Consider the following 18,709-nt stretch of genomic DNA (forward strand, 5'->3'; position numbering starts at 1 on the left):
TTAACAGTGCAAACCAGGACAAATTTAAGTGAATTTGTGATCATGCAATACAAAGAATAAATTATTAATCAAGATTGTAATGAGTCATTTGGTCTTTTTTGTGGAGCTAGAAGCAGAAAAGCAGTTCATTTAAAGGAAAGAACATAAGCCGAAAACAACAACAACATTGTGCCATGGTGGGAAAAAGAATGTTATAAAGCCATTAATAAAGCCATAAAAGTCTCTAAATTAAACTTCTAAAAATCAATAAGCTTTTTAAATCTAAAAATATACAATTTACAGTGCATCAGAAAAGTATTTACAGCGCATCACTTTTTCCACATTTTGTTATGTCACAGCCTTAATGTGCAATGGATTCAATTCATTTTTTTTCCTCAGAATTCTACACACAGCACTCCATAATGACAACATGAAAGCCACTCCTTAGTAAAAGGCACATGGCAGCCCGTCTGGAGTTTGTACTCTGACATGAACTGTCAACTGTTGGACCTTATATAGACAGGTGTGTGCCTTTCCAAATCATGTCCAATCAACTGAATTTACCACAGGTGGACTCCAATTAAGCTGCAGAAACATCTCAATGATAATCAGGGGAAACAGGATGCGCCTGAGCTCAATTTTGCAATGGCTGTACATACTTATGTACATGTGCTTTCTCAATTTTTTTTAATACATTTGCAAAAATCACAAGTAAACTTTTTTAGTGTTGTCATTATGGAGATCTTGTGTGTAGAATTCTGAGGGAAAGATTTGGGAACACCAATAAGCCTAATATGCATGTCTTTGGACTGTGGGAGGAAACCGGAGTACATGGAGGAAACCTACCAAGCACGGGGAGAACATGCAAACATGCAAACTCCTCTATATACTCCTGTATTATATATATATATATATATATATATATATATATATATATATATATATATAATTTTTTATTATTGCCAATGGAGAACACATAATTGCCATTTGGGTCATTTACACATGAGTAATAAGATCAGTATTGCATTATGGATGCATTAAGAGTTAAGATGCACAGCAAGAAACAGAAGCAATGAGACCGTAATAGCAAGACTCAGATTTGGTACATGCAGCTCCTGTGGTCATAAAGAGACATTAAAGCTTATCATGCTGCACTGTCAGTGCTATGAAACAGAAAGACTTGACTTTGGTAGTGAAGAAATGCTTTGATCAGCTGGTCATTGACTTCATCATCTTTTCACTACCTGACACACTGGATTCTTTTACAGATTGCTTACCGTCCTCGCCGATCCACTTATGATGCCATCTCTCACCTCCTTCATACATTAGTCACTCATGTGGACACTAGGAAGGGGAATTATGTTAATAATTAAGAGAATATAAGAAGTGTTTATTATTATTATTATTATTATTATTATTATTATAAATAAATAAATAAATAAAAGAAGAATACGAAATGGTGGCTTAGGTTAGCACTATCGCCTTGCACCTCCAGGGTTGGGCTTTGATTCCTGCCTGGGGTCTGTGTGGATTGAGTAACTCTCGATTAGAGTAGATAACGAATTTAAGATCCATACTTCTTACCAGTTGGTGGCGGTAATGCACTATTTCGTTGTTTGCCCACCGCCAAACACACACGCATACACACGCGCGCGCGCGCACACGAAGAAGAAGAAGAAGAAGAAAAAGAATTTGGGTGAAAGTTCACGTTCGTTGACGTTAAGTTGCTATTACGCGGTCAGTAGCGAACAGGACGTGTTGCCCTTCGTTGGTTTAATATACTGTAAGAGTTAAATAATAATGGCGCTCTTAAGAGGTAAATATTTAGTTTGCCCATAATTAAGGTGTAAAAGGGGCTATTGCATGTGTTCTTTTTGTACATAGTTGTCACTTTTATTTAGTTGTTTTATTTTTGCAGACTATTTATGTTAATGATAATTTTAGGGTTATATGTTAATGATAATTTTAGGGTTATATGTTAATGATAATATTCCGGCTATATGTTAATGGTAATGTTATGTTTCATTCTGCGCATGCAGACTTTTTGCCTTTGTTATGCTTTATTTAGCGCGTTGGCTGGAACTTGTCTATGTAACTTAGTGAGCGTAGAAGAATAGCATCCGCTGTGGAAAGTAGGGCAAAGGTGACTGACAAAAATAAAAAATACAGCCACTTATAATATTAGGTGCAGTAGTATTAATGCATTTAATACTGAATGCCACCATCTGTAGTAACAAAATACAACCTAACACGTGTGTTTCAATGCTACACACATTTTCCACTGGCTGAATTAATAAGAGTGAATAGCTGGACCAGAGTTATTCCAACGCTGTGATTTACAACTGATGCTGACGAATTTCATTACTTTGTCCTAGGAGTCTTTATTGTTTCAGCTAAGAGAACACCCTTTGGAACATATGGTGGTGTTCTTAAAGACCACAGTGCTACGGACTTGGCTGAGCATGCTGCTAAATCCGCCCTTGTTGCTGCAAATGTATCTCCAGAAATAGTGAACAGTGTTATCATGGGTAATGTCATGCAGGTGAGTTACTGATAGATGTTTAGCGTTAACAGCTGATACCTCACAAACCTCATGAATATTAAATTATTAATAATTATTAATTATGGGCATAGTTTATGATTGTATGGTATTAGCATATCTGTTGTGTTAAAGTGTATAATGTTTCTGCTTTTCCAACAGAGCTCCGCGGATGCTCCTTACATTGCCCGTCATGTAGGCCTCCGGTGCAGCGTACCAATATCGGTTCCCGCTCTGACTGTGAATCGCCTTTGTGGATCTGGGTTCCAGTCCATAATCAGCGGAGCTCAGGTAAGAGTACACAAAAGTGATCAAACCAGCTTACAGTATGCATCCTTCGACTATTTCTCACATATACAATTAATTGTACATAGTCACTATCTCATATTTTGTTATTCTGTTGAATTGAAGAAGTGGAATTTGAACTTGTAGTGTGGAGAATTTCACTGGATATTTTGTAGGAGATCTGCCTGAAAGAGTCAGAAGTTGTGCTCTGTGGAGGGTCAGAGAGCATGAGCCAGGCCCCTTACGCTGTCCGTAACATTCGTTTCGGCACCAAGTTTGGCACTGACATGAAGGTATGTTTACAGAAAACAGGTTGGCTTTATTTTGAAGAAAAATAACATATTTAAGCAAGATCATGCAAGAGTAATACAGCGCAACCTTGGGTGTGATACTGCTTTTATAAAACTTTTTTGCAAACACCATTTTTTTATCAACAGATCAAGATTTGTTTATTTAATCAGTTATTTCGCTCCGCCAACACACATCCTTTCTCGACTGGCTAAACTAACTAGCTGCAACTAAAGGTAGCTGTTGACTGCTAGTGTAATTAACAGGGGTAAAAATAATTTTAATTTCTTATCAATACTATGTAGCCAAAAGGAAAGGAGAATAAACCATAGAGGTGGTGAACAGTCATGTCATGTCATGTAAAAAAAAAACAACTCTTTTATATTTCTACTTATTCTGCTTTAGAATATCAGCTCGGTTAACTTAGAGAATTTCCTTGTCCCACACACCAAGTAGTGTCCTTGACCAGAGGTTAGAGAGTGATTTGCATATCAGCCTTGTTTTAGAAGCTAGTTAGCTGTAAATAAAAGACCACTGATGGTTCAGAAGTGATTCTAAATGACTTTGTAAGTTAGTTTTTTTCCCCCAAAGATAACAAGATTATCAAATGTGTTTTCTTGCTGAAAGTGATGACGTGGAATATTGTGTAATTGTAGTGTTTTGCTTGCTTAAGCTTGAGGACACACTATGGGCAGGACTTACAGACCTTCATATAAAAACTCCAATGGGAATCACAGCAGAAAATCTTGCAGAAAAATACCAGATAACACGAGAAGATTGTGACCAGTATGCCTATCAGACACAGCAGAAGTGGAAAGCTGGTCAGTATGTGCTAATAACATTTTTCCACTATGCAGCTTTTTTTTTATACCAGATAATGTTGCCAGTAAACGTTTTTGGTGGGCAGGGAGAATTACATAGTCAGAGGACATAGTTAGCATGACTTATTGTGCTGCTAGAAAGTTTTGTGTTCCTCCATAGATTTACCTGAATCAGATCTTTCTCAAGGTAAAACTAGGTGACAAAGTTAGGACAAACTTTATTTTGATTCATTTTAGTTTAATTATTCAGCATTTAATTTTCTTGTAAGAAAATGTAAATTAATTTGAAAAGATAATTGAGGTTAAATGTCTCAGTCAAGGGGAGGGTATTTAAGCGAGGCCTGCCAAAATTCAAGAAAACAAAAATTACCGTGGAATGTTTGCTTGCATGTTACTAAAGCAATTTCATTTTAAAAGAAAACTTGGGCAGTTTCATTGTTTGCATTGGTTCTCTTGCATAACCAATACTGCATTGGATCTTCAAGCACTTACAAAAATGTTAAAATGCAGTGAAGTGTCATTCTACAGTAGTTTACTCTGGCAGCCCTTCACCCATGCACAGCATTGTGTGTGTGTGTGTGTGTGTGTGTGTGTGTGTGTGTGTGTGTCCGCTCTGGCATATTCTCCTGCATGCTCAGTAAAACCTCCCAGCTGTTTTACTTAAAGACCTGCACAAATCTCTATCTCACACATATATGTTTTTTTTTTCTTAAAGAAAAAAGTTTTTTACACCAGATATTGCCTGTGTTTACTTACTCTTTAGTGCTCTTTATAGAAGTTTCTTTTATACAGAAATGTTTTTAAATGTATCTTTTCTCATGACATTTTTTGTATGTGTCCAAGACATTTACATGGTAGTGGAAGTAAAACAGCAGTTAAGTTTTACTGAGTTTGCTAAGGTTGAATCGATGAATTCGATGTTGTTGTTTTTTTATCCAGGAGTGGATTGACACCAGAAATGCAACAGTTGTAGCTTATTTATTGAATTAGTTAGGTGCTGGATGCACTGACTTCAGACTCACTCCACTTTCTGTAAAACTCACCCAAGTTCTTGAATGGGTTTTTTATGAAAGTCTTTTTCCTTTTTGTAGTAGTATTTTTGCTTGATTCAGGTCAGTATGGCTGATGTAGCAGCTCCTAGCTGGTGCAGTGGGAGGAAATAGTACAACAACCAGACTAAACTTTCAGAAGGTAGTTTTAGAGAATGACCCTGTCTACCTACATAAGCTGGGAGGATCTGGATGCCCCAAAATGGGGAAAAATGTCATTTTAAATAATCCTTAAAAATAGTTGTTTTCTCTTGCAGCTCATGAGGCCAACTTCTACAATGCTGAAATTGCACCTGTTGATGTAAAATCCAAGAAAGGGAAAGCAGCTATGACCCAAGATGAACATCCTCGTCCACAAACTACACTGGAGCAAATGGCGAAGCTGCCACCTGTGTTCAAGAAAGGTGGCACAGTCACTGCTGCCAATGCGTCAGTAAGTTCTACAGTGCCCTTTTGATGAAAAGGCCATTTCTGATTTTCATTATTTTTATTTAATTAGCAGATGTTATAGGATTAAGAGACTGACTGTAAAATTATTTTAATCTAACCCAGTCTAATGTCATGAATATTATGTACAATTATTTGATGTTTTTAATATTTTTAGAAATGCGATTGTATGTGTATGTTAATTTTAAAATGAATATAAGTATGCACACTTGCCTTCTGGTAGTATAAACAAAGAAAATGAACATGAAAAAAAGCTAAGTTTAAAATATATAAAAATACAATAAATTACATGTTAAGATCAAATTGTAAAATTGTTTACCTAAAAGTCCCTCCCCCCAAATTCTTTTTAATGTACTGCAGTTCTTTCTAAAACACACTGTCCAGCCAAAAAAAAAAAAAAGCTGCACTCTCTACTATTTCATTGGTCTTCCTTTTGCTTTGATTACAGCTGTGATTTCATTTTGATAAGGTTAGGACGAAGAAATAATAATTATGGTGGATGATGGAGATTAGTGCTGCTCAATAAAAATACATCATTTTTTGTTCTTGATTTTATTTTAAGTTTAAGGTATCGTGATCATATCGGGAGGTGACTAGTGATTCCCATCCCTAGAAAATTCTCATTCTCCTTTAATTACTCTTTTAAAATTTAAGCCCGATTAATCCCCCCCTTAAGTAACATCTTTGCCACCACCATCAGATAGATATCCATCGCAGATAGACATGGTTGTTTAAGAAATGAGAATCTACTACCAGCATCAGTTAGGGTTAATTAACTTGTTGTCAGCTGAACCATAATTAATCACCATAGTAATTATCCAAGCCTTTTAACTATTTAGTCCAAGCCTTTTAACTATTTAGTCAAGTTAAGTTGGTGACTTTTTTGGCTAGGCATTTTTTAAATATCGGTGTGATATTTGTGTGCATCAGTGTGTGAAGCCTGTGTTGGAAAAAGGAAGAGTACAGAGTCTGTTTATGTAATGTCTAACAATATTATAGACATGTATAAAGGGATTCCACTCCTCCACACAGATTATTTTATTTTTCTTTATACTATTATGAGGTTTGTAAGATATAGATTTTTTTTAGATCAAGAGTTCTCAGGAGAAGGTCTTAAATCCATTAACAGAAATTAATTTGTGCTTCTTTAACCATTTCTGTGTTCATCTTAAAATATGTGTGACTAGCTGTTACTTGGCAGAATTCATGATGCATGTTTAAAAGAGCCAGTCTTAAGACTTTTGGATTTTTTGCACATCTGTAGAAATAATACTTCTGCAAACCATTTTTTTTTTATTTCGTTTTGTTTTTAAATCTTTTTCTGTATCAATTGTGTCTCTCACAGGGTGTATCAGATGGAGCTGCAGCTGTGGTGATAGCTAGCGAGGATGCTGTTAAGGAGCACAAACTTACTCCACTGGCTAGAATCGTAGGATATCACATCTCAGGCTGTGACCCTACAATAATGGGCATTGGTGAGTATACAAATAATTTTTTTTAAATAAGGGAGCGGATTGATGCCTTTTATACAGTATATATGAGGAACATTCAAGTCAAAATAGGACTTTTCATTGCAAATAATTTTCATTGTAAATAAATGAAAGGTTTTACATTTAACATCAGCTTGTATCTGTATGTTCCAGGTCCCGTACCTGCTATAACAGAGGCTCTAAAGAAAGTGGGGCTCACTCTGAATGACATGGACTTGGTAGAGGTAAATGTACTTAAACATGAACAAATGCTGTAAGTGAGTGAAATTTTACAAGTCTTTTTTTAAATCTTGTTGGGTTTTATAATTATCTATTATCAGGTGAATGAAGCGTTTGCTTCCCAGTATCTATCAGTTGTTAAAGCTTTAGGACTGGACCCAGAAAAGACTAATGTCAATGGTGGAGCCATCGCACTCGGCCACCCACTTGGAGCCTCTGGTGCCAGAATCACTGGACACTTAGTTCATGAGCTCAGGTACTTATCATACTCTTGTTCAAATGTGCTGGGATTCCTTCAAGTGTTAGAATAACGTATGGTATAAATGAACTGATTATGATAACAGCCATGTTTTGTTCATTTTTTTTTTTAAGGCGAAGAGGTGGCAAGTATGCAGTGGGATCAGCCTGTATTGGTGGTGGCCAAGGCATTGCATTAATTTTGGAAAATACCCAATAAACAAAAAGAAAAAATGCATACAAAAAGAAAAATCTCAACAAATACAGGAACACTCATCTGAGCCTTTAAATTGTTTAACTCATAAACTTTCTTTGGTCAAGTTCTTTTAATGATAATTATATTAATATTAATTATAAATATCATGGTATGGATGGATGGATTCAATGGAAAATTGATTTAAAATGTGGAATAAGTCTCCATGTATGGACAAATCTTCATGTTACACAGAATTCCTAGCAGAATGCATGACTTACATTAAAGAGTGTGCTAAGTGATAGTCACTGTATTAAAGTATATTACTTATCAGAATTGTGTAATAAAAAATAAACATGTGTTCAGTCATATTTTTTAAGGTCCAGATACAAATCTGCTATGTGCAGCACCTGATTGTGGTTTATACACTGCCTCAATATTTCACTATTAAACTTCCTTGGACCACCTTTTGCTTGAATACGGTTGTGGCATGAGTCCAATCTGCTTACGGAAACATGAAACATCTTTCAGTCCAATGTTACAATAATTTTTTCAAGATCTTGTTAAGATGATGGGAGAGTCAGACCGCTATGTAAATTCTTCTCCTGCACATCACAAATATTCTCAAAGAAAAGGGGGAGGCCTATTCATTCAGTACTGTATCTCCAGGTAGTCAGTTGACCTCATTTTTTTAGTACATAAATTTGCTGAAGCTAAACCTGACACCCGATTATAACACCCATAGTCTTGTAAGGTAGGCACTTAGCATGATAGGTGCATTAATTTGTCCACTTTTCTTCTTACCCTGATGTGCCCATCGCTCTGGGTAAAACTTGTCACATCAGACCACATGATCTTTCTCAAATGGTCAAACGTAACAGTGGTCCAGGGTCCTTTCGCACATAGTGGGTGAAAGGTGATGTGTTGATAAAAGTTTAGTGATGCGTGTTTGAGGTTGGCACTATTAAAAATCTCCACCACAATGAGTGCAGCATCCCGGTGCTGTGTGAGAGCCTTGTGCAGTTTGCATAAGGCATTGTCTGTGTCCATTTGAGGTTATGTATAAACGCCGCTGATTATGACAGATGTAACCTCCCGAGGAGGTTTAAAGGACGTTTGATGGTCAGTAGCTTCAGGTTGGTTGTGTAGGAGCAGTTAATATGGCAGCCTATCCCACCGGTGCCATATTTGATTAGATGCTCCGCAGTTCAATCGTTCCGCAGTATATTGGAGCCTTTTTACCAAAAATTATATTAGCCTTAATTTTTTTAAAGTCTACACAGCTGTTAAGTCCCAATCCCTTAAGTTCTCTTGACATTCTGCATACTATTAAACACAGCTGTGAGTTCTACTGTTGTTTTTTTAGGGCCCAAGCATTATGACATCGCACGATGACGCCTTGATTATGATGTCATTGCCACATGCACTACACATCCTACACAAACAATGACTGGCCCAAGCACCAGTGCCATTACAATTGCCACCAAAACCTGGCCCACACAGAGTGACATCAGCAACCGGGGCTTTTTGGAGGTCTTAACATGCTCAAAAGGCACATTTGCGCACAGCTGGCGATGGCGCAGGTGCTTGGGTCGATCATCGTTGCTTGCAACAATAGTTTTTTTATTTCTTTTTTGCAATGCTGCAAACAATGATATAATTGGTATTTATATAAAGGTTTTTTTGAGCCTGGTCAGCACCCAGGGCTTTTTATAATTCTTAGTGTGCTCAAACGTGGTACGTGTTTCTCCTGCCATGCGAAAGGCCCGGGTTCAATTCCCAGCCCATACCCAACCCGCCCGCAGCCACAGGACGCAGTGCCGTCTCAAGCCCGGATAAATGGGAGGGTTGCATCATGAAGGGCGGATATACATCCGGCGTAAAACCTGTGCCAGGTTGTTGTGCGGACTGATTCCGCTGTGGCGACCCCTTGCCTGGAGCAGCTGAAAGACTCAACAACAACAGTGTGCTCAAAAGGCACACCGGTACATCTAGGCAACGTTGTCTTTTTAGAGGTCTTAACATGCACTAAAGGCACATAGTTGTGAGGCCCGCTTATCATTGCTTACAACTATGTCATTTGGGCCCTTTTGTGGGCCTTAACATGCTCAAGACATGTCTTTTAAATTCACCACTTCAGTCTGCCATATTTGTAACCGAATCACTTATGTGGTGGCCACTAGACAGCGTTTGTTTATTTTTTCCCCGGAATGGTCATGATTGAATGAAACAGTAAACATTACAAAAAGTAAATATAACAACAATCAATTCTGTAAATTGTTAATTTGGTTACTCATTGAACAATCTGATCTGCTCAAGCCAACTGGCAAAACACAGAATTGGCTGGTGAAACTGGCCGATTATCTTTACAAGTAAGTAAGCGATGGTAAATACACACAAACACACATACACACACACACAAAAGGTAAACAAACAGTTACTTATCAGTTTAGTCAGTAGGTTATTAAGAAAGAAACTTACAGCAGGACACACTTGTCAGGATTTGTCAGCATGGTTTTTAGATGTATTTTTAAACTAATTGATTAATTTAGATTCGATAACCAAATCAACGGTTTTTGAAGTCTTGTAATATAAAATACTGTACATTCCTAAATCTTACCCAGAGGTAAATATGACCAATTTCATATTTTAAATACATATCCTTTTTAGGATAAATTGAAAAATAATGATTAAAATTATTTCATACAATGGGGGAAGTGCAACTTTTTTGTCTTAAAAAAATATAAAAATAAATAAAATTAAATATCACCACGTTACCATACCTCCAGCGTATAGAGGGCGATGTGATTCTCTTTAATTAAAGAGAAGCTTCAAAGATGCCGTAGAAGCACACAGTAGTGTACTACGTCAGACCATACGTCAGACTATATATTCGTCAAGTGCCCGGATGAAGGCCTTTTTTTCTAGGTCGAGGTAATTATTGCTATAGTGTCTATGTTCTCGGAAATATAATCCATTGTCATCTTGTATAAATCCTTCGGTGTATTGGATCCAAAATTTTATAAACATGTAATGGTTTACTTCTAACGCTAAATCCTGCGAAAATTGGAAAGGATGTCTTTTACGGTGCTGTAAAATTAGTTTTAATAATGATGGGCCTCGCTTGATGTCGACTTGCTTTGAGCTGTAACATTAGCACGCGTTAGCCTTTTTTTAAAACTCCTCATATATTAAATGATTTTCTGTGTTTATTGTGTGCATTGTTTCTTGATAATGTACGTTATTCGTATTTTCTATCCAGCGTCAGTTTTTGCTGATAAGCGCTTAGCCTGTTAGCAGACTTGCTAAAGCCAGTCACGTTTATTCGCTAATGCGCTTCGTTCTTATTAAACTACTCTTCAGTTTTACTTTTGTTGTACGCTATAGTGCGATTTATGATTATAGTTGGACTGGTGATGTGTGTATATATATATAATTACTATGTTGGACGTTTTAAGCTGTCTAGTGATATTTTATAGGTATTAAGAATCACGCTGTAACATTATGGCTTTTCTTGGCTGTCACTGTGTAATATTATTTTTGCTATGTTATGATTACACAAACAAACCTCTGATTTTACACGTTTTAGATGGCTGAGGGTGATAAAAAGAAGGTTGCCCGCAAGCGGCACTGCAGCCGAAATCCTGTCCTGGCTCGGGGTATTGGACGCTACTCCCGCTCGGTCATGTTTGCCCGACGCGCCATGTACAAGAGGAAGACTAAAGCACCTGAAAGCAAGGTGAGTGCACATTACTGGCTTATTAAACGCACGTAGCAACAGTTCTGCTTGCCATAAAATCTGGCAACTGGCATTAGTTTGAATTTACGTTATATAAATTAAGTGTGATGCTTTTAAGTAAAATTTAATATATGGTCAAACAGATTGAGAAGAAACTGAAGGAAAAGCCCGCAACCACCGTGGTGAAAACTGTTGGTGGAGACAAGAATGGAGGTACCAGAGTCATCAGACTGCGCAAGATGGTGAGTTTACCCCTCCTTCCCAAGAAAAAGTATACAGTTTAAAGTTTTGTTTTTTTCTAAATTATATTTTGATGGACTTGTCTGACAAACGTATTAAGCAGACAACTGTATAGATCATTTGACTTTCAAATTAAAATGGTATTTGTTCTAATGCAATACTACTTATTCATTTTAATTTTGTGATTGAATCTAGTTAAGTACAAAATATCTCCTTCCATCAGAGGCTGGTCTGACCATACAGATTAGAAAGTGATGTTGTCTTACATATTTGACCATTTGTTGGCTTGGAAGAAAGAATGCAGAGGGTGGTTTGTTTGTTTGTTTTGAAGAGGGTTAAAGTTGTGTAAGGTATAGTTTTGAAATTTTTATGGTTCAGGGATATTTCACTAATGGATATTCAGGGCTGCAATGTTACTTTGTCAGACTGATTAAGAATAATTGTCTTGAGTGTCTCAGTGAAATATTCGGCTTCTCAAATGTTATTGGCTGTTAGTTGTTGAGCTTCAGGACCGTCAATCTCTATACCTCTTTCAGAGGGAAGCATATGGAATTAAATCAAAATGAAAGATCGCATATAGTTTTCTCTTAACTTTTCTTCCCCATTCCTTCCCAAGCCTCGTTACTATCCTACGGAGGATGTTCCCAGGAAGCTGCGTAGTCATGGCATCAAGCCCTTCAGCCAGCACAGGAGGAAGCTGCGCTCTTCCATCACGCCAGGAACTGTACTCATCATGCTCACTGGGCGCCACCGTGGCAAGGTAGTTTTTTTGCTCGTTTTAGTGCGAGACTTGTTACATTTTGCAAAGTCAACTGTTCGTTGCAAATAATGTCTTGTTACACATGACGTTGGAAAGATGTTTAGAATTTGTACTCTTGCTGTATTATATTGCTTCTGAAAATTATAATTCCTGTCACGTTAACCACTGCTTCTCCAATCCATCTGAATACATTTACAGGATAGTGTGTAGGTTAAACTATTTTACATGTTCCAGTCAATGTAATGTTATTGATGGATGAACCTCTGCAATCACACAATTCAGACTAATGTACTTTTGATTTCAAGCCTCATTTTTGGGGCTTTCTGTCTACGATATGAGGAACATAGATAGGATTGTGATTTAGTAACATGAAATTTAATAAAATGCACTGAACTATATTATGCAGTTTAATAGATTACAGTGAACTTTGGTGGCTTGGCTAAGGGTGGCTCATACTGTAAAGGCGGTTGCCACAACATACTCTTTTGAATTGAATTGTGGAAAAGGTACAGAATATTGCTGTTTTATCAAAGTCTTGCCTTTTCCTCCCCCCCCCCAACTTCTAGCGTGTGGTCTTTCTCAAGCAGCTGTCTAGTGGCCTCCTTCTTGTTACAGGTATGATTTTTTTTATTTTTTTTATTATTATTTTTTTTTAAATATCTGCAAGGATGGGACTTGCTTTAGGCCAAGCTTACTTTAAAATATATACTTTGTAGAAAGTTCCAAGCACAATTTTTTGTTAGTCAGGGCCTCTAAGCTGCTGTTGTGGTTCTTTTCTAGGTCCTTTAGCTGTGAATAGAGTTCCTCTGCGTCGAGCCCATCAAAAGTTCTGCATTGCCACTTCCACCAAGGTGGACATCTCGAGTGTGAAGCTTCCCAAGAACCTAAATGATGCTTACTTCAAAAAGAAGAGGCTCAGGAAGCCCAAACACCAAGAAGGGGAGATTTTTGACACGGAGAAAGAGGTACAAAGTAATTTTGTGTACAATGTAGACGATCAAAAGTCCTCCTTCTCCACTACTGATGATTGATTTAATTGATGTTAGGGTTTCCATGCTTCTGGGCAATCTTTCCAATAACATTTTGGACATGGCTGTTGGTTTGTGCCCATTCAGTTTTGAATATTAGTCAGATTGGGCATTGATGCTATGTGAGAACCTGTTGCTTGCTGTGTATGAGGGTAGTGTTGTGGTGTGGTATTGAGATTCAGATTCTTAAATTTGTCATTTGCCAGATGCCATTATCCAGACCATACAAAGATGCTTTTTTTTCCATATGGCTAAATATTGATTTCTCATAATATAAAATTTGTTAAGGCTGCTAGAAAAAAAGCCTGGCGAACTGGCTCATTAGTTAGAAATTGAAATAAAATTTAACAAAAGTAAAACTTTTCTTATGGTGTATTGATTAAATCTCAATGTCATCTTGTGCATGGATTATCATACAGGCAAACATTTCACTTCAAAAGCTGTCAGCAGTGTCTCAGCAGCACATCAAATATAATTATGTTGCGAGCGAACATTAACTAATAAAAAGGAAGGAAAAGCTTTTTTTGAAACAGTTAATAAACTTCTCAATTATGTAACTTGGTGGTGATAAAACCTAGGCCCCTAACCATCTCAGGCTAGATATTGCTACTACCTAGCTAATTGACATCAATAGTAGTTAATACTGGTTCCAAAGGCTTCTGCAGCTTGGGCCAGTGCACTGATACAGTTCTGGCTGGTGATGTGCCAAAAAGTGACTGACATCTAAATGGACTCTGTGGGAGCATGTGTCACATGCTGGGTAGAGTCCTATCGTTCATGTTTGCAGCAGTGTTTCACTGCTTTGTGATGCCATTTATGCAGCGTAAGAAAAGGGTGAATGAAATGATACACCCATAATACTGGTGTGTTTTGTGGTTGCTTCTGTTGGTCTGGTCTAGCTTTAGCAGTGTTATTTGCCCAAAAAAGTCTAACTACATGAATATACTGAATGTGATTGAGTCTCAAAGATCTCAGTCTCGAGAATTGTATCGTATCAAATCGAGGTGTGTATATAAATTGTGATGTGTAATTCAAATAGGCACTGAGGTATTGTGGTTAGTGATTTCATTGCTTTTAGTCCCTTTAATAGTTACACTTTTGTTGAAGGTAAAAGTCTGAGTCCTTGTGTGAAATCACCCTAGTGTGAAATATTTCAACAGCTTGCTTGAGTTATAGTTTGTATACTAGTGGGTGGTTGTCATTGGTTGCATTTTATAAGAGATTTTGTCCATCTTTATAAATCATGTGTTAACGATGTAAAATGTATGGGGGAAATTGAACATGATTTTGTTGTCTACTGGTCGCATATGACATGTAAATTTTGACATGTCTCCTAGCTTTAAATAAAATGCACGCTTTTAAGATGGGTCAACTTGCCCTCCCCCCCCTGCTTACACACAATTTAATACTTTTGCTTATTTATTGCAGAAATACCAGCTGACTGAGCAGCGGAAGGAAGACCAGAAAGCTGTTGACTCTCAGCTGTTGCCTCTTATTAAGAAGGTTCCTCAACTGAAAGGGTACCTGCGCTCCCAGTTTTTCCTCTCCAATGGGGTTTATCCACACAAACTGGTTTTCTAAAGAAATAAAACTTGATTGTTTCATCCAATTACTGGACTGCATTTTCTTTCCTTATCATGTCTGTCATAGAAGCACCTGTACATCTTTCAAAGACACGTGAACATAATTCAAAGCTTTTTGACTAGACTTTTTTTTATTATTCATTTTAATAACCAAAATCTGACTGACAACCCACAGCTTTGTTACAAAAGTCTTTTCACTACATGTTGGGATACGGCTCTGGGAATAAGCTAGTGATAAGTTTGGATCATTTTAGTGACTTGGTTCTTTGAATCTCGCCCATCAAAATGAACGAATCTTAAGTCATTTAATTTTGTTCTTTTGATTGGAAATAAAATGTTAGATTTTTAATAAACAGACCCCCAACACATGTACATGTGCACATTTTGGTTATATTTCCAGTAATAAAAATATTACAATGCAGCTTAGGACATATGATAAACAGAACGAGCAATTCACCTCTCATATCTTCTGGCCGAAAGGGCTTGTTCTTTTGAATCTATTGCACTACATAGCGTCTATGGGAGTCATGTGACAAAAGAATGAACAAATCGGATCAAAAGACTCGAGGTAACTGCTCAGTTGTTTCCTGTACATAACCTGAGTTTTTGTGATGCTTTGCATGTGTGCCCAGTAGAAAATCAATCACTCTGATAACTGTAATAATGAATTGTTCATGAACGACCCATCACTAACAGCCACAAGAGCACTGGTGAGATTTAGTCCAATGTCTTAACCACTGACCTACAGTACCACTGCCCAGCTTTGCAAGGAGGTGAATCTACAGTTCTGTTTAAAAAAAAAAAAAAAAACTTGCCTGACAAACATTGCTAAATAAGAAAACCTTTTGTAAATCTGTACCTGGATTTGCCATTTGCAATGTTTTCAGTTTAAAGGTAAAAGCTCAAAGCCTCAAGTTGCATCTCAATTGAAAACTCTGTCCTCAGTATCTTTAATCGTGCATGTTGGGATAAACATTTAGCCAAGGTCTTGCTTCTTACATCAAGTCAGTCAAGCAGAACTTAGAACAGTAATCTTGAAATATTTAATTTTACAGGTTGCAGTGTATTGCTATAACATTGTAAAACCTATTGCACAGTACTCAAATACCATTTAAATGCAAATTTAAAACTAAAGTTAAGTGGCAATGTACAGGGACCAGTATAGATATGGTTGTGAAAGCCAATATTTGATACATGACATTTTTGAATTAACATCACTGAAGTGAAAGGAGAAAAAGTCAAGATTGTGATAGACTGAACACCATACAAAGACCCAAAGCTAAATAGCAGCAAACTAAAAGTCACATGTTAAACACACTGTAGGTTAATAACTATCAACATGTATGTAATAAACGTGTTTAATAACCTGTGCATTGATGCTTGCCACAAACAATTCCACTTCCAAATTCCATTTATTAGACATTTTATGTATCATTTTCAAGCCTGTTGTTGACCAAAAAAATTACTGTCCTTACATCCATCCATGTGGGCAAAGTCATTTTGTTTTAATTACAAACAAAAACACTGAAATGACAAATGTGTTTAGAAAACAAATAAATACATGTTCCTTAATCTGTTTTGTCCCCATATGTAGACATTATTTTAAAACAAAAAGAGGAACAAAAAAAGAAGCAGCCAAGAGAAGGCAGGTCCCAGAACAGGAATGCTCAGCCTTACTGTAGTCAGTCAGTAATAAATGGTCAGGTGATGATAAAGCTTGGTCTCAGCCAGATTTGAACAGCAGAATGGCAACTTGGCCCAGGTAGAAATAGATGAAGTGCTTGGTCTCGTGGGTCACGTAGCTCCCGAAGTTTCTTCCCACAATGCAGTGCCAGGTGGGGTTGTATTTTTTGTCAAACTCCTTGAGTGGCAGATAAGAGAATTCATTATGTCAGCTGACTTAATTTACTCTGGTAATAAGTGATTGAGCTCTTACAAAGTGCTATTTAGGACAGGTACAGTTTCTACAGGACAGTACTATTACTTCAATTTAACTCAGTTACGTTCGCTAGTTTATTGTGACATCCAGATTTAAGTCTTACCTTTTTGATGTAGGCAGCAATGTCCTTCTCGATGTTGTATTTCTCTAGAGCCTGTGTAGCACACTCAACAGCATCCTGCTGCATCTCCTCGGACATGTCCGCATTTTTTATCACTGCCTTTCTGTCAGACATGACTGCTCTGAAATTAAAAATATGTAGGTTTTTAGATGTACAAGATAATTTATTGGCCTAGAATAGACTCGTGGTCCTCTGACCCTTTTTGCCTCATTGTCATGGTTTAGGAACATAAGAATATAGTCTAAAAACTTTATTCATTATGTTATTTGTTTTAATTAGACAATACATGCCCGAGTTCTTTTTTTTCTTTTCTTTTTTTTTACAGGAGCATCTTGTCACTCAAGGCCGATATAGTGCCGAATCAACAGAAGAGTGCACTCCACGACTGGTACAAAGTAACGTTAAAATACAGTTAAAATGTTGAGGGTTACATTTATATTAATGCTGCCATTTTGTACAGTTAAATAATGAAAAAGGCCTTTGCAGAACAGCTGAGCTACACGACACTGTAGGCACTGGCCACCATGCAGTAGCAGGTTACATAACATCAACACGAGATACTGAGTAGGCTTTCTTCCATCATTTTCTTGCATAACATTTTAGTCGGGCGTTGCTATGGTGTAACTGCCCATCTACTCCCATTATCCTCATACTACAGTAGGGTACCAACGCACTAGGATCGTAATTCAAATTTCAGATCAGGAATCATAGTTGTGTAACTTGTACACTTAGATTTAGATATATCTTACATTAAAAGTTAACTCTCTAGCATAATTAGGTTTATTGATTGATTATCAGTCGTATCAAAAAGCACAGCCTGCAGTTACAGCAAAGTTAGCTAGTTTTACAGGTAGCACTATGATGTTGAAAGCAAACAATAACAAGAGGATGACTACTCTAAATAAATAACCTATGTTGACCCGTCTTGGTTAGCTAATATGAGTTAACGTTATTTCACATAAGCATAAAGCGAAGGAAACATTATTTCGTACCATTCTGAACCGGGTCTAAATCAGGTTGCTATTTTATACTTCACCAGAAAATAGTTATCTAAATTGAAAAAATTAGCTCAAATTGTTAGTATCTGTTTACCTGATATTGCTGAGTGTGCTCAACGGGAATAGGAATACAGCCCGGCCGTTTGAGAAGAACTCCTTCTATTATATCATTGACTGACAACAGTGAAGTGGGTGTGTTACGTTGTACTCTTCTTCTATGATATTAGCTTAACTGACGCTTACCGGTACGATTCACCTATTGGTCCGCCCGTAGTGCATTTTCTCTGGTATTTACTCCTGCATTTTATTTCAAACCATAATGCTTTGCGGCTCCGACGTATTCTTTGTGTCCATACCAACCAATGTGCGCGCACGCGCCAAACTAGAGACGAACCCACCCCCCCATCCCCCCACCGGCTGCGTTCAGTCGGTGCTCTGTGTTAACTGTTCGGGTAATGTTGTTTAAGGCAACTTCCTTGGAGATATATAACAAAACAAAACAAAACAAAACAAAAAAGTAACTATACAATTAACAATAGTTGACAGAATACAAAATAAATTAAAGATATACAATTTAAGCAACCCTGAAGAATATGTAAATGAATGATACAATCAGAATGTCAAGACAATAACAGATTTTGGTTAGATTTAACGAGTTCAAGAGGTTTTGGAGTTCACAGAGGAAAGGTGATATTTTAGGGAGTAATTTGGAAAATTAAAATTTCTGAATGAACTTGACCATTAAAAATAAAGC

General features: G+C 37.0%; 3 protein-coding genes across 3 annotated transcripts; 2 read left to right on the forward strand and 1 right to left on the reverse strand.

The window, feature by feature from the left end:
* The first annotated feature begins 1,642 nt into the window (after positions 1 to 1,642).
* On the forward strand, positions 1,643 to 8,025 carry acaa2 (acetyl-CoA acyltransferase 2). Its single transcript, XM_053503303.1, has 10 exons — positions 1,643 to 1,795; positions 2,355 to 2,521; positions 2,681 to 2,809; positions 2,980 to 3,096; positions 3,765 to 3,912; positions 5,219 to 5,394; positions 6,754 to 6,883; positions 7,052 to 7,122; positions 7,219 to 7,373; positions 7,490 to 8,025. The coding sequence occupies exons 1-10, from the start codon at positions 1,780 to 1,782 to the stop codon at positions 7,572 to 7,574; spliced, it is 1,194 nt and encodes a 397-aa protein (XP_053359278.1). The 5' UTR covers positions 1,643 to 1,779; the 3' UTR covers positions 7,575 to 8,025.
* Positions 8,026 to 11,136: 3,111 nt separating this feature from the next.
* On the forward strand, positions 11,137 to 14,923 carry rpl6 (ribosomal protein L6). The gene is made up of 6 exons (XM_053503805.1): positions 11,137 to 11,286; positions 11,430 to 11,528; positions 12,143 to 12,286; positions 12,853 to 12,901; positions 13,067 to 13,251; positions 14,743 to 14,923. The coding sequence occupies exons 1-6, from the start codon at positions 11,137 to 11,139 to the stop codon at positions 14,893 to 14,895; spliced, it is 780 nt and encodes a 259-aa protein (XP_053359780.1). The 3' UTR covers positions 14,896 to 14,923.
* A 900-nt stretch (positions 14,924 to 15,823) lies between these two features.
* On the reverse strand, positions 15,824 to 18,070 carry dynll1 (dynein, light chain, LC8-type 1). The gene is made up of 3 exons (XM_053503806.1): positions 18,050 to 18,070; positions 16,940 to 17,078; positions 15,824 to 16,758 (listed from the first exon to the last, which is right to left on the reverse strand). Exons 2-3 carry the CDS (start codon positions 17,069 to 17,071, stop codon positions 16,621 to 16,623), a joined length of 270 nt encoding a protein of 89 aa, XP_053359781.1. The 5' UTR covers positions 17,072 to 17,078; positions 18,050 to 18,070; the 3' UTR covers positions 15,824 to 16,620.
* Between the last annotated feature and the right edge of the window lie 639 nt (positions 18,071 to 18,709).

The sequence above is a fragment of the Clarias gariepinus genome, chromosome 9 (genome assembly GCF_024256425.1).
Source record: "Clarias gariepinus isolate MV-2021 ecotype Netherlands chromosome 9, CGAR_prim_01v2, whole genome shotgun sequence".
Taxonomy (NCBI): domain Eukaryota; kingdom Metazoa; phylum Chordata; class Actinopteri; order Siluriformes; family Clariidae; genus Clarias; species Clarias gariepinus.